General features: G+C 35.2%; 1 protein-coding gene across 16 annotated transcripts in view; it reads right to left on the reverse strand.

The window, feature by feature from the left end:
• Window positions 1-13,725, reverse strand: part of KDM6A (lysine demethylase 6A) — a 143,426-nt gene that overhangs the window by 39,354 nt on the left and 90,347 nt on the right. For 6 of the 16 annotated variants that reach the window (XM_072331827.1, XM_072329320.1, XM_072339302.1 and 3 more), the window contains 9 exons: window positions 12,780-12,873; window positions 7,411-7,537; window positions 4,777-4,875; window positions 4,172-4,391; window positions 3,474-3,608; window positions 2,877-3,032; window positions 2,158-2,253; window positions 697-801; window positions 1-89 (listed from right to left, as the gene is read on the reverse strand). The exon at window positions 1-89 is cut by the window's left edge and continues 307 nt beyond it. In XM_072331827.1, the coding sequence (XP_072187928.1) occupies window positions 1-89; window positions 697-801; window positions 2,158-2,253; window positions 2,877-3,032; window positions 3,474-3,608; window positions 4,172-4,391; window positions 4,777-4,875; window positions 7,411-7,537; window positions 12,780-12,873 (1,121 nt within the window). The remainder of the gene's footprint in view (window positions 90-696; window positions 802-2,157; window positions 2,254-2,876; window positions 3,033-3,473; window positions 3,609-4,171; window positions 4,392-4,776; window positions 4,876-7,410; window positions 7,538-12,779; window positions 12,874-13,725) is intronic. The other 10 variants (XM_072338540.1, XM_072337697.1, XM_072336845.1 and 7 more) reach the window with 3 other exon arrangements.

Below are 13,725 nucleotides of genomic sequence, written 5' to 3' on the forward strand. Positions count from 1 at the left end.
GAGACAGAGTTTGTAGGCAGTGATGAATCAGCTGTTGGCCCATTAGGAATTCCAGTAGATCGTACCTGTGCAACTCCTGTTTGTCTCATCTAATGGAAGATGAACAAAGCACAAGAATGTTAGCTATAGAATTTAAGAAGTAAAGATCATATTAGGCTTGTGTATTTTATTGCACTTTTCAGTTTCAACTGTATGCTGATTTTGACACCTTCCCAGTTGCATTTAAGAAGCAAGATGGCAGTCATGCTCACAAATGCGCTGAGTGAATTTTAAGGTAAAGCTATCGGCACACTTTTCTTCTAGGCTCTTCAGTTTGACTGTTAGCATTTTACTGCTAAAGTTGGACACTAAGAGAGAGAGAAGTGAATAATGAAAGCATGAGAGAAAAGCTGTAATATGGTTTACTACAAGTAAGTTTTTCAACTCATACTGCTTCTACATGTATTCACTCACTTCAGTTTGAAAGTGTGGCTTGAAATGTTTTATGCTATATTGTAGCCCTATAATAAAACACAGCTAAAACCATTAACTTTCACAAGTAAATCACACTTAAACTTTGTATAAATAAAATGACGATGTAATATAGCAAAGGGCATGAAAAGTCTGTACAATACAAAACCTTAAGAATTCAAGAAACACAACAGATGCCATCATCAATAAATCTTTGGTAGAACAGAAAAATATTTTTATTCTCACTTGCTGGTGTTGCTGCATCAAGACAAACTGACTCTCCAGCTGCTCCAGCATAAGTTTCTGCGCTGGATTTAAATTATTTCGGTTTGCACGTAGCTGTTCCAAGTGCTGAAAGAAATCAACCAGCGTAGTTTAGAATCATCATAAATGTATGCAATTTTTAATAACCTTCTTGCATACAGTACTGAAAACTATCCAGGAAGACGTGACTTGCACAGCTAAAACAAAACTTGCAAAGCTAAAGACAAGATCAAGATTTCTGCTGCAGACTAAAACATCTTTCCACAAACTATTCTGTAACCAAACCTTATTAGCAGTTACTAAAAGTAAAGAGATTTTCAAAGTTATCAGAGTAGATCTTATTACCACTTCATTAAAATTAGGTGAACTGCTACCGTTAAGAAAACTACATTAAGGTATGACTACTTAGAATTCTTATTAGGTATGTTCTAACATTTTTGTACTGTGCTATTCTTTTAGTAACATTGCATAGTATGAAGTAAATTCAGTTCTACAGTCACACATTAAAACTTCTCCAGGAAATATAAAAAAATTCAGAACACTACACAACTTAAGCACAGAAAGCAGTACCTGAAGATACGATCCTGAAATAATTTACAACTGAAATGTAAGTATCTATTACCCAAAACTTGATCTTTGCATTCCTTTTAAACTACTCTCCATGCACCTATATTCTACCAGTAAGTAACACCTTTCATATAAAAGGACAGCTGAAGAGCTATTTTGCAAGTTACAGGAAATACTGCTCACTGAGCCTTCTGTCTCTGCACTATATTCTCTTCCACAATTCCTTATATCAAAAATAGTATCTGTGATACATGGGCAAGCTTTCCAGCTAAGCCTGATTTTCAAAATGCAGAATTCCTACTGAAGCTCACTGCAAGCCCTAATGAGCTGAAGAGATGACAAAAGCATCATGACAAAAAAAGACCTGAAACAAGATTTTTAGCACAAAATCTAGTATTTCATTTACAAATGTTAGATGATATGTAATACAGAAAAGCGGTATTTGATTTGATTAATTCCATTTTGTACGTGCGAGTTTATGTAATTTGATACAATAAGATACCTCATAAGAAAAAGAGGATGCCACACAATATTTTCACTGCAATATTCACTATGCAAAAACAAGTAGTAAAATACACTTGGCTTGCAAGTGTTACAATTTGCATATCTATCTTTAAAACAACATAAAAGGGAGCATTACTGTATGCTCCTACTTAAATTATAGAATTCAAACAACATAAGCATTCCATTTCTACTAATGACTATTTATTTTATTTTACAGCTAATTCTATATATTCCACACAGTATCCATCAATATTAAAAGAATTTGTATTGTTTCCCATTTAATTCCAGAAATGTGAGAGCCAAAAGTATTTTTATCTTAAAAGAAAGAAACTAACAAAAAATAAAGCTTCTGAAGACCTTCAACATACTTACCTGTAATTTCTGTGGTGTCAAGCACCAAGAATGAATTTGTTGCTGTACAGGAGGATGTGACACTGTATGGCCACTGCTCCAAACATCTGAAGTATTCTGAGAGAAAACATTATGTTAAAATTCTTAACTATCAAAAGGGCAGTATCATGTTTTCATATCTGGATTTTATCTTATGAAAGAACTAGTCATTTTACACACAGAATACACTAATGCATGCCAAGTCTCGTTCTACCATTCCCATACAGTATCAAAGTAATTAAATGTAAAATAAGTGATATCAAATACCATAATGAGAAACAATCAAATAAAATTATGCAATTAACTTAAAGGTACACTGCTGTTAAAACCGGATAATTTTATCTACTGTAACATTACTACATGATGATGAAACACCTGAATTCTAAATATAAGCAAAGGCTGTAGACAGGATGACATGGTTGTCTCCCTCTCTATCCATCACCAGACTATGACTGCACTTTTCCATATACACAACTATGACTGTAGTATAGTACTACTGATCTGCACACTTCCTATCACAGCTGTAACCTCCTTACTAAACACATCACTGAAAAATTTTCTTTAGAATTTCTAAAAACATTCCCCACCTTGATGCCAAAGGATTGAAATTCATGGCACAAATTCTGTGCATGCTGCATCACTTTAATGCATATTTCCATATAATTTTGGGAGGGGGCTCTTTAGTTCATCAGAATATATACCTTTGTTGGACTAGATGTTCTTTTCCTCTTGGCAGGACTGGTCAGGTCATCTACTTGGCTAGAAGGAATCATGTGTAGTGGCAAGGATTGCTGTGAAATTGGTGTTTGAGTGAGGCCTAGTACAGGTTCAGTATTTGGATGATGAGGTTTACAAGCCTAAGAATCACAGAAGACAAAAATATGGTTCTATATATTCTTAATTCTTTCCTTGAAACTACATATTTTAACAGCCCACATATTTTAAAAGGGCTGAGCAGATAGTTTGAAGTTGGTCTCAAAAACTGAAAAAATCAGTTTCCATATGGTCATCAATGGAGGAATGTGTACCTTTCAAGGGATTATTAAATCACCGCAGCATTCTATTTAAGATGATTTTTTTTTTAAATCATGAAAATCCACAAAGGTTCTAAATTGGTACCCCCATCTTTCTCCCACATTGCAGGGAGCCACTTCTTGATCTAGTATACCCTTGCAAATAAATCAAAGGCTTTTTATCAATAAAAGCCAGTCCTGCACTCAATAAAATAAGCTTGACCGCTACAGATTGTAAAGAACCCTTAAAGCTGGGCACCTGCAGAACATAACCCAACTTCTCACCTGCTGTGCTGTGTTCATGGCACCCTGCCTGGAGGTAAGCTCTGCGGGGATTGGTAGGCTCCATGCCTCCTCAATACTAGGAAGTAATTTAGTTTTATTCTGTAGACTACCTTGTGGAAGGTTACACAACTGAGCCTAGGAAAAATTATGTAAAAAGCAAATTTAACACAAGCCTACTTTAGTAAGAGCAAGTCCATGAAATCTTCCTATATGCTGTAGCTAATTACGTCTTAAAGAAGAGGACAGATTTAAAATTTGGGGTTTTAGAAAGGTGCTAAGTATAAAGAGGGTAACCAGAATATAAACCTTTGTGAGAATCAGAACAAAGATGAGCTCTAGATTCACAGGTCTCATAATTCTGTTTTTTTCTGAAATTGCAAACAAGAGTGAAAGATAGCACGTGTGTGTTCTCTCTCTATGTTATGAGAACTTAAAAAATGTAGACAATACATAGAAAAAAAAAGTGATGCAAAACAGTATGCATTGATTAAATAAGTAAAATAGGAGTTATAAGTAATTAAATTCCACTTAAAAATGAAGAAATAAAATATTACAGGCTATGATATGCTTACAATACATATGAAAACAAGTTATACACACCACAAATGATTGCAAGTTAAATTTGTGTGTTACTTCTACCCTCCCCTCTGGTATGTATATGGAAGAATATTTCCCACATCTTAAAACTTCAGCTTTACCTGTAAATACTTTATCCGTGCTGCAAGCGCAGAGGTATTACTACAATTTTTGCTCCTAGTTGCATTTAAGTAGCATTTAATGGCATCCTGAGGCTGGTTGCAGGACTCATAGAGTGTGCCTAGGTCCATCCAGGCTGCAGCATGGCCATGGTCTAATTGTACAGCACAGATATAGGCCTGTAAAGCATCCATAGGCTGATTTTGCTGTTGATACAGCACACTGAATAGAAAGATTTGTGAAGTTGAGAATTAATAACAAAGTCAAAATACAATGAAGTCAAATACAAACATCCATCCCAAAGCCCTTAATAAACTTTGTCATTATATAAATCACAATAATGAGCAAAAAACCACCCCCAAATTTATAAAATCTTAACATGCAAACGTTGTATACACAGCATATTCAGTATTTAAAAAATGGAACAAAACATGTAAAAAATATAATTTAAACTTTAAATTAGACAAATCTGTCAACATAAAGGTAAAAATAAAAAAGAAATATGGTACATTTGAGAGCACAAAAGAGTTAAGAAGCTAATATTCTTCATCCATATGTATGCATTATCATTGAATTATATCACTGTATTACCCTGTTTCATTCTTACCCTATAGAACACCATGTATCTGCACTTGCTTCTGATTTATCAATAGATTGCCTATAAGATATAAAGGCATCCTGAACTTTCCCAATACTTGAATAGCACCTGGGAGAAGAGAAGAAGATTTTTGGTAATATTTATAGAAGGTAATCAGTAATGATGGCTTACAAAGACTGGTCTTACACATGTTAAGTCACACAAGTACATACTCATCCAGATGGATCCAAAACATTTGCTGCTTGTCAATGCTGGGCACAAGTAGACTCAAACTTCTTAATCAACAAGTATTACTCACTCCTTATTTAAGAAGCACACCAACGCTGTTTAAACCCTAGCTTAAGGTATTTGCAGTGAAAGCAGAAGTCATGCTACAGTTTGTAGATCTACCTTTGTTCCACTTAAGATAGTCATTGATCAGCAAGAACAGTATTCATCTCCAGTCAACATTCAAAAAAATCTATTAAGATACTTTTTTCATGAAATCTAATACAATAAAATTTCATATTCTACAATTAGTGCTTCAGGATCATTTGATTTATATTAAGAGATAATGACCAATTTGTCAGCACGGTCCTTGACTGCCTTGGAAATTTTTTATATGCATAGCTCATATCTCATTGAGTTTTCAAATAATGAACAACAAACCAATTAGTTTAACCCTGTACAGAGAGCAATAAAACTTGTAAAAATCTTTCTTGTCTGGATTTTTTCAAATTTTATTACTTAAATATTACTACTAGTACTATGAATTCATAAGGATCCTGGCATTGTAAGCAGAACTATCAGATCTTGAAATAGAACCATCATTATGCTGCAGGGAATAATATCTACTTTTAAAAATTAAAACCTTCAAATAAATAAAATATGAAAAATAAATACACATGCAATTAGTTTTAACTACAACAGCTCTGCCTTATGTTGTTTCTGCTAAGTCTCCCTCTTGGAAAAAGAACTGACAACTTTCAAGGAACATCAATAACAAAGTTTATTCTAGAATAAATAAATAAATAAATAAATAAATAAATTGAGGAAGAAAAGTACAGGTGAGGTTCATCAAATATGCTATACTCTTTTGTGTATTCTTAAGGCTTATTAGAAAATGCAGTACTATCTAGCAGTAATCCATCTAAAAATAGGTTACATCTCCATTTCAGGATATCATTTTATTCACAGTCTAACCCACGTTCCAATAGACATGGTTAAATCTGCTTAACAGATGCACACAGATTCCAGTTAGGATAACACTAACATCAAGTACCCAAAAAACTTTAAAACAGGGAAGTGAGGTGGAGTTTTTTGGAGTGGGGGTGGGAAGGTTTTGCAAGGTTACCTAGGAAGCTAGCTTTAAACCATGCTATCTAATTCGGAGGACCAGCAGAGGAAGGAATAACAAGGGAATATACTGGGAGTGAAAAAGAGGAAAAATGAATGCACAGGCCTGTAACCTTATAACTCTCCTGTTAATGTACTAACTGGAAGAAGGAGGCACAGAAACATTTTGCTCTGGTTCTCCTCTGTAGAATATAAGGGATACTTCTACTACATTTCCTATTCCCCTGTTCTAGGTTTCATTCCAACCATACTAAAGCCTAGGTACAGGAAGAGCACACATACTCCACTGCTCCTTGCCTCTGTCCTTGCAGCTGTGTAAGAACACAATTGGCTCTAGCTGTTTGGATTGGAATTAGAGAGGAAAAGAACTGGTTTTAGCCGAAGGGATGACAAAACAAGTCAGATGATCCCTGGCTCCTTTTACCTTTTCTTCCCACTCCTACTCCAGCTCTCTGTCCCCACTGCCTTTAATTCTCCCTTAGCCTGCAGACCACTAGAAGAGTCTGACTCAAAAAAAAGCAGCAGGAATAAAATCAGGGTGAAAGAAACAGTAGCATGTTCTAGTTACATATGAGAAGAACTTCCAGGAAAGTGAGCTGGAAGATGCTGAGGTAACTACATTTTTTTTTTGCATAATTTCTATTTAATCTATTTCTCAACAGAACTGACCATATAGAAGTTAGATTGCTATTCTCCAAAACCCGATTATTTCCAAAGTTACTGATGGCTAGTTTAAAGCACCTAATTTTTAAAAAAAGAAGACTAAGAGTCATTAAATTGATATGATTTATATCTTCAACGAAGCTAATTTTCAAGTGAAAAATACTGAGCACGAGTGGAAATTAATATAATACTTAAGTATAAACTAGAATGGATCCACTTGAATTATCTTGGCTTAATATCTAGTTGCAAACTGTTCTGTCAGCAGATTGATGTATTTTAGTGCTGAAACTGTTTGAGACTAAAAGGGAGATTTTAAGAAAATAAAGAGAAAATAATGAAAAAAAGTAAAACCAGGCAGGGCAGATTAATATTATTGTAAAGGTGTAAACTAAACTACAAAAAAAGAAAACCAACAAAAAACGGGACCACTTAGGTAATGTATTTCATTTCAACTTGCAATCCATAATCATCCTAAATAACTCAGAAGCTTTCCTGAATATTAGGACTTCACTAGCTACAAACATCTTTTCATTTTTCCTCTACAAGCTGCTGAGAACATAAAAGATAACTCATACTAACATCCTCGAAAAATAATTCCACAGTGAGTAAAAACACAGTTGCAATGTCTATAAAGTCATTTCTCACCTTCCAAGGAAATACCAGGATTGACCAGAATTTGGATCTGCTTCTAGAGATTTCTGGAGATACTGTATAGCATAACTTTCCTTGGTTGCCTTGTCTCCAAGCTGATCCACGGTGTGATGCATCCAGCCTACAAGAAAAATCCACAGATGGCAGAAGTTAAATTCTCAAACATCATTTACTGCCCTGGCACAGCTGAATATTGACAGCTTTGGTCCATCATTAAAAATATGAATATCAAATAATACATATGAATGAAACTTTACAGGGCTAAAGGACATAGATTCAAAATTACCTTCACATGCTTTAAAAACATTTCTGTTTAAAGCATTTTCTACAAGGTGAGTAGCATAACTATGAACCACTCAATATTCTACTATAAGAAGTTAATCTGAAAATATTAACTCATTCCACCTCTGAACGTGGGCACTTCTCATGCCATCATCTTCCCTGTAACACACATCCATCACCTGCATATTAAGTTCATCCTTCCTTTTCTTTCTAAACTCTCATATCTGTATTTGTACTATTCCCCAATAATGCATTATTAAGAACTGCTGACATTCCAAGAGTTTTCCATACTTTGTCATTAAGTGTACATCGCTACAACAACCCCTCTTTCTGCCTTGAAAAATGCAATCTCCTCTTGCATATCAAATACTCCTAAAAAGACTGTTTTGTTTTCTCACATAATCACATAATATATTTTCACATGCCTTCTCTTTTTCCATTACATTAGGCAAATTATTTATCCTGAATTTAATGGCCTCCCAGTCCTTGCTTTCATGTGATCTTTTACAAGCTATCAAAGTGCATCTCTAGTTCAGCAATGACGTAAGACCTGGTTACCATTTCAAATAAAGCACCCTTGACATCTTCTCAGGCTTCTCCCCATCTGCCTCTATGACTAGATGGTATCTCTGGAAGCACTCACAAAATCATCTTACTGCTGCCTATGATCAAAATGGAATTCTTTGCTACAGGAATCTGGGTTTGTCGAAATCTCCACATACTACATTGGTCCATTGGTCAGTTACGTCTTGGTGTTTGCTTAATTTCTATGTATTTATCTTAACAACCTCTTGTCTTTCACCTAATATTCATAAACTGTAAAATATGACAGCAGATTGTCCCTACGTCTTTACAGTGTCCTGGTCAAAAATGATCCCTTGTGATCAAACTTTATCAGTTTCATATAATATCTAAGGTTTGCATAAGGTTTTTGTTATACAGAGTTGTACATACATCTGCTCTCAATGTTCATGTAAAACCTTCATCAACTAAACTTCTGTACTCCAAGCTTATCCTTTAGGAATCAGTCTAACTACATAAACACATAATTTAAAGGATAAGGGTCTGACCACTCCACCAGAAATGTCAGACATAGTAAGCAATGCTGATAACAGAACTGATGAGTATTTACAACTTTACTTCATTCTCTGTGATTGGACTACACCTTAAATAACTTATTCAACCTAACCTACTTGAATTATATATACATTTATTTAATCCCATGAGTTCATAGCAGTCACAGACACACTTTTGCAAAGGAAGAGAAGCTTACAAGCTTAAATAAAAAAGGCAATCTAGGAAAAAATTGAATCTACTGAACAGCATTTGCCTGAGCTGTTTGAAGAAGTTTCCAAGTTTCCACATGGAAACTGTGTTGAGAAGCACAAGTTTGAATAATTCATCAACAGCAAGAAGTACCGTGTTAAGAGTCAAGTAGTTACAGTGCTGACAGAAGAGTACTTTATCTTGTCTGAAGATGGACCAAGTCAAAACCCCACCCACCAGAAAAAAAAGAAAAAAAAACAACACAGTAACTTCTGTAGATAAACAAGATACGATTTCAATTCAAACCCCAAGTCACCGACGTCCTGAAACACAGAGGTAATACTTATGTTTTAAGAACTAGGCTTACGTGAGGGTGCTTACTTGAATGCACCTACACAATTGTACAAGAAAGATAAAATACTGGGTGCTGTAGCAAGTAAAGCCTGAGTGGATTTTAGAGAGTATAAATGTGCGTAAAACAGACATTAAACAATTTCCTGAATCTTCAGAAGTGTTGTGCTGTGATGCCTATATTAGGCTTTATCAGAACCTTGCCAAACTGACAGATAACATGCTGTATCTTCAGATCTTCACTGAGGTTCACTGATAAGAAGCAAGAATCTATTTCTAGGAGACAGAAATGAGAACTAGAAATCCCTATCTAGTTTCAGTGCTGAACCAAGGGTTGCTTCCTGATTTTATCTTACTGTGTAGGGAGGTGAAAAAGGTAGAAGTCAAGAGAGAACAAAGTTTTCTTGTAGAACAGCACAAGTAAAGGAAATTGGTAAGCCATGTAGTCTCTGCTTTGCAAGAGCTAATTCTAATTGTCAAGTGCATACTAAGTACTCTTCTACTTTGGGGACATTTTCAACATTATAATCAAAAATGCTAATTTTGTCCATGTTCCAGGCTCTTTTCCAGTTTTTTTTTTTTTTTTTTTTTTTTTTTTTTTTTTTTTTTTTTTTTAAAATCTAATTTGTAACAAATCACCACGTTTCTTCAGGAAAAGCGTGTTCTAGCCTGGCTCATGTTTCAGTTGGTTTTATGCTTATCAATCACTCTTGTGTTGTATTTGTGGCAACTGCTGTTTCCCTGATAAACATCAACCCAGTCTCTGCAGACTCTCAGTTTTTGAACCTGCTCCCCATTTCAGGATCTCATGATGTCTCATCCAATTAGAGACGCATCACCTAGAAATGCCCCAAACAAAGGTCTTCGAAAGAGTGCTTTAGGAAGCCCTGGGCAGATGCTAACACTGTTCTACACTCTATTTAAGCAACTGTTCATTAAAATTGGAGAAAGAATACTGGGACAGATTTGATCTTCAGTCTCATCCAGTACAGTGGCCCTTATTTAATGCAATTTTAGGCAATGTGGTGAAAAGTATTATTGTCTGGAATGCAAATTAAATGCAGTAAAAAAACATGAAACAAACTGTTCTTATTCAACTGCACAGATCTTCCTGTTACATCTATCAGAACCAATTAGTACACATCAGCTCAAACACATACATATTTCTCAGAGAATCACAAGGTTCTCCTCCACAATGATCTGTTTTGGAAAACAGTAACGAGAGCAAAGTTTTTAGAAATTCTCTCACACAACATCTGAACTTGCCTGAATTTCAACTCATGCTCAATAAACACTAATTAGCTAAGAAAAATAAACAAGAGGTATTTTCATGCCAAAATAATTTTTCTGTTGGGAATGAAAGAAAAACAAGAAAGTCTGATCTAGAAACACATTCTGATTGTTTTTTGCTAATAGCATTCTGGCAGATGGCAGGTATTTTCTACATCAGTTGCTCTGGAAGTAATGCCTGATTTCCATGGAAACTACATCAAATACAAAGAGTACAATAACACTATTTGATAGAGCAAATTCTTAGCTACAAGAAAACTTCTTTTCAACACAGTCACCACCACTAGCAATGCATTTTTTTCCGTGATGAACAAGAGCTGCATGCCACGCTCATAAAAAGCTGCACCAGCGGAGGTGACCCACTGTCACTGTCACCACTGCTGAAATACACCACCCACTGCCTCACTGTGCTCACATCCACTGTTGGCCACCATCAATGTTCTGCATGTGTCAATGACTGTCAACAGAAGCAATTATTTTTCCGCAGAAAGGAATTCAATTACACACTTTGCTTCATATGCACTTCCATGTCAGACACCATTGTGTCAGCCTGTCCCTCTGCTGCCATCTGCCATACAGCAACAACATGTAATGGGATATTGGTGGGAAGGTTCGATCTCTACTGCCATCCCACCAACATCTGCCTCTGATGTCATGTGCCAACATCAGAAAAGAGAAGGCATTATTTTTGGAGTAGCCCTCGTATTATTTCTTCAGAGCAGTACTGTACCACCCAGACTATGCTTCCCGAGGAGGCGTTTTATTATCAGCTGCTTGATACTAAATCAGTCATAAACAACATACTCTGATTAATAGCATTGCTAATACTGAGGAGCAAAATAAATGGTATTATTCTATGAACATTCTAGTTAGCAGCGCTCTGTCTCCTCTACATACCAGCTATCCCAAATATCACAATTAGGTGATCAATGCTGATTAAACAGGGGAAGCTAATTCAGTTCTCAGACAGCAGGCAATTCACAGACACTGCTACTATTGCTAGCACAGCAACCTGTGGTATGATTTTACAAAGATGACCATGCCTTTGCTTCTAACATAGCACCAAGTGTCAAAAAGACATGGAAAAGCACCCGTCACCTATTCTGGGCAATCTGTCTTCTGTTGATCCTCTGTGTAGCCTATTTGGATGATACTGTTTACAATTTATACTAAGTTGAGTAGTACTAAATTAAAAAACAAACTAAAACCAAGGTGGGTATTGAAATGTAAGGAACATTTCCACATGACAGCACCCAGATTCCTGCAGTGTCATCTGTGGTTTCACACAGCTAAACAAATCAGCCTGCCCCAAACACACACACAAACTACACTGCAGAAGAGAAAGTCTCTTGTGGCTGTAACTTAGTGCCAGTTACTTATCTGCATTAAGCAACCACTGTGTGAAGGAAAAAGAAAATGAAAAAGATGGGCATAAGCAGGCTAAATTAATATTTAGAATAATAAATCAGATGAAGAACATGGAAAAAGTGAATGAAGAATTTGCATCATTTTAGCAAGATATTCTGGAAATACTTTCATGAGGCATATAGGAAAAATGCTATTTATTCTACCCACTCCTTACAAGTTTTTGACTACAAATGATTTATCAGCTTTCTGTAAATGTGGGAGATGACAAATTTTAAATGGTAATATTTTTTCCCTTTTATGTGGCTTCTTTTCTTTTATGGAGTAATAAACTTTTAGTTACAGGAGTATGTTTTCATTAAGCACTTAAAACTAGGAAGAAAGAAAAGGTCAATTTTTCACTCGCAGGGTTATTCTGTTCTGCAACAAAAGAAAGTATTTTGGTTTACTGCACTTAGGCTGGTATTGGAGAGCTGTTCTCAGAGGCAGAATTCAGAATTCAAAGAATAGAGAATTCTAACTACTGTACTCTTGCTCTGAAAGATCACTCTCTCACTGCCCCAAATGTACATTGCAAGTACCGCAGTAAGTCTAAGAGCTTTTTAATTTTATAAGTTTAGTTACAGTATTTCCCTTCTCTCTTATTTGTTTAATTATCTACTGTTACGCATTCTATTTTGAGTTAAAATCTCAAATATGATCCTCAGTAATTCAGATTCACTTAGAAATTGGAGCCTTAAAAAAACACTGTTGAAGGCAAAGATGGAAAAATAGAAACACACACAAAAATAAAAGTTGATTTTACATACCTAACTGCTGTAAGACAGTTGCTTTTACTTGTGCAGGAAGGTTTTCGATCTGCAAAAGTTGTTCATAAGCTTCCTTTGCAGAGTGATACTTTCTCTGCAAAAGGAAAGAAGTAAATTGATTAATCATAAACCTCACAATAAATCACCAATAGTAACGATTTCACAGCACTGACAGCACACAAACACATTGACAAAAAAATCTAGGACTTTTTTTTTTGCATACAGTGCATATGAAAGCTTTTGTAAGTGATATATATATATATATGATAAGCGAATAACTTTCATAAAATATAGTATTTAATACAAATTGAATACTTAAAATAGTCAAGGAAAATTTGTAAATTATTAAATTTGGTCAGCTCCTCACGCATGCATTATACTTCTTATACTAAAATGAACACGTTTCTTTTCAGAGGAATGCTTGATTGTGAGTTGACATCTGAAAAAACCCTACTCAAATGACTCCCAGGAAATTCACAACAGAAAAGAAGATCATCAGAAACTGGCACCTGGTATGCTTTTGCCTCTCTCCTTTTTTTGTTATATTAGAATGGCCTATTTGCTGTACTGGTAACAGTCCCACCATGTGTAGAATTAAAACAAACCCGCATACTATGCCTCAAGAAGCAATATACACTATCTTATTATTTGCCATATATTTTAAATGTGCTTAAAACATGGAAACATTCAATTCTTAACCTATAGACCTTGAAACAGAAAACGCATTTCCAAGTCAGAATCATGATCTCTTCTGACTTTTGTAACAGTAAGAGCTTTTGTTTTAGACACATTAAAGGCTAAGCATTCTTTATTTTTATTTTTGTAATTGTGTCCTCATTTGTTTCTCCTCATGTTACCCTAGCAAGAATTGTTTTACTGTGAACTCATTTTAAATGCTTAATTCTTCTGCCTCTCCTCTCCCACGTAGCTACATCTACTATAAAGG

Source organism: Excalfactoria chinensis, chromosome 1 (assembly GCF_039878825.1).
Source record: "Excalfactoria chinensis isolate bCotChi1 chromosome 1, bCotChi1.hap2, whole genome shotgun sequence".
Lineage (NCBI taxonomy): Eukaryota > Metazoa > Chordata > Aves > Galliformes > Phasianidae > Excalfactoria > Excalfactoria chinensis.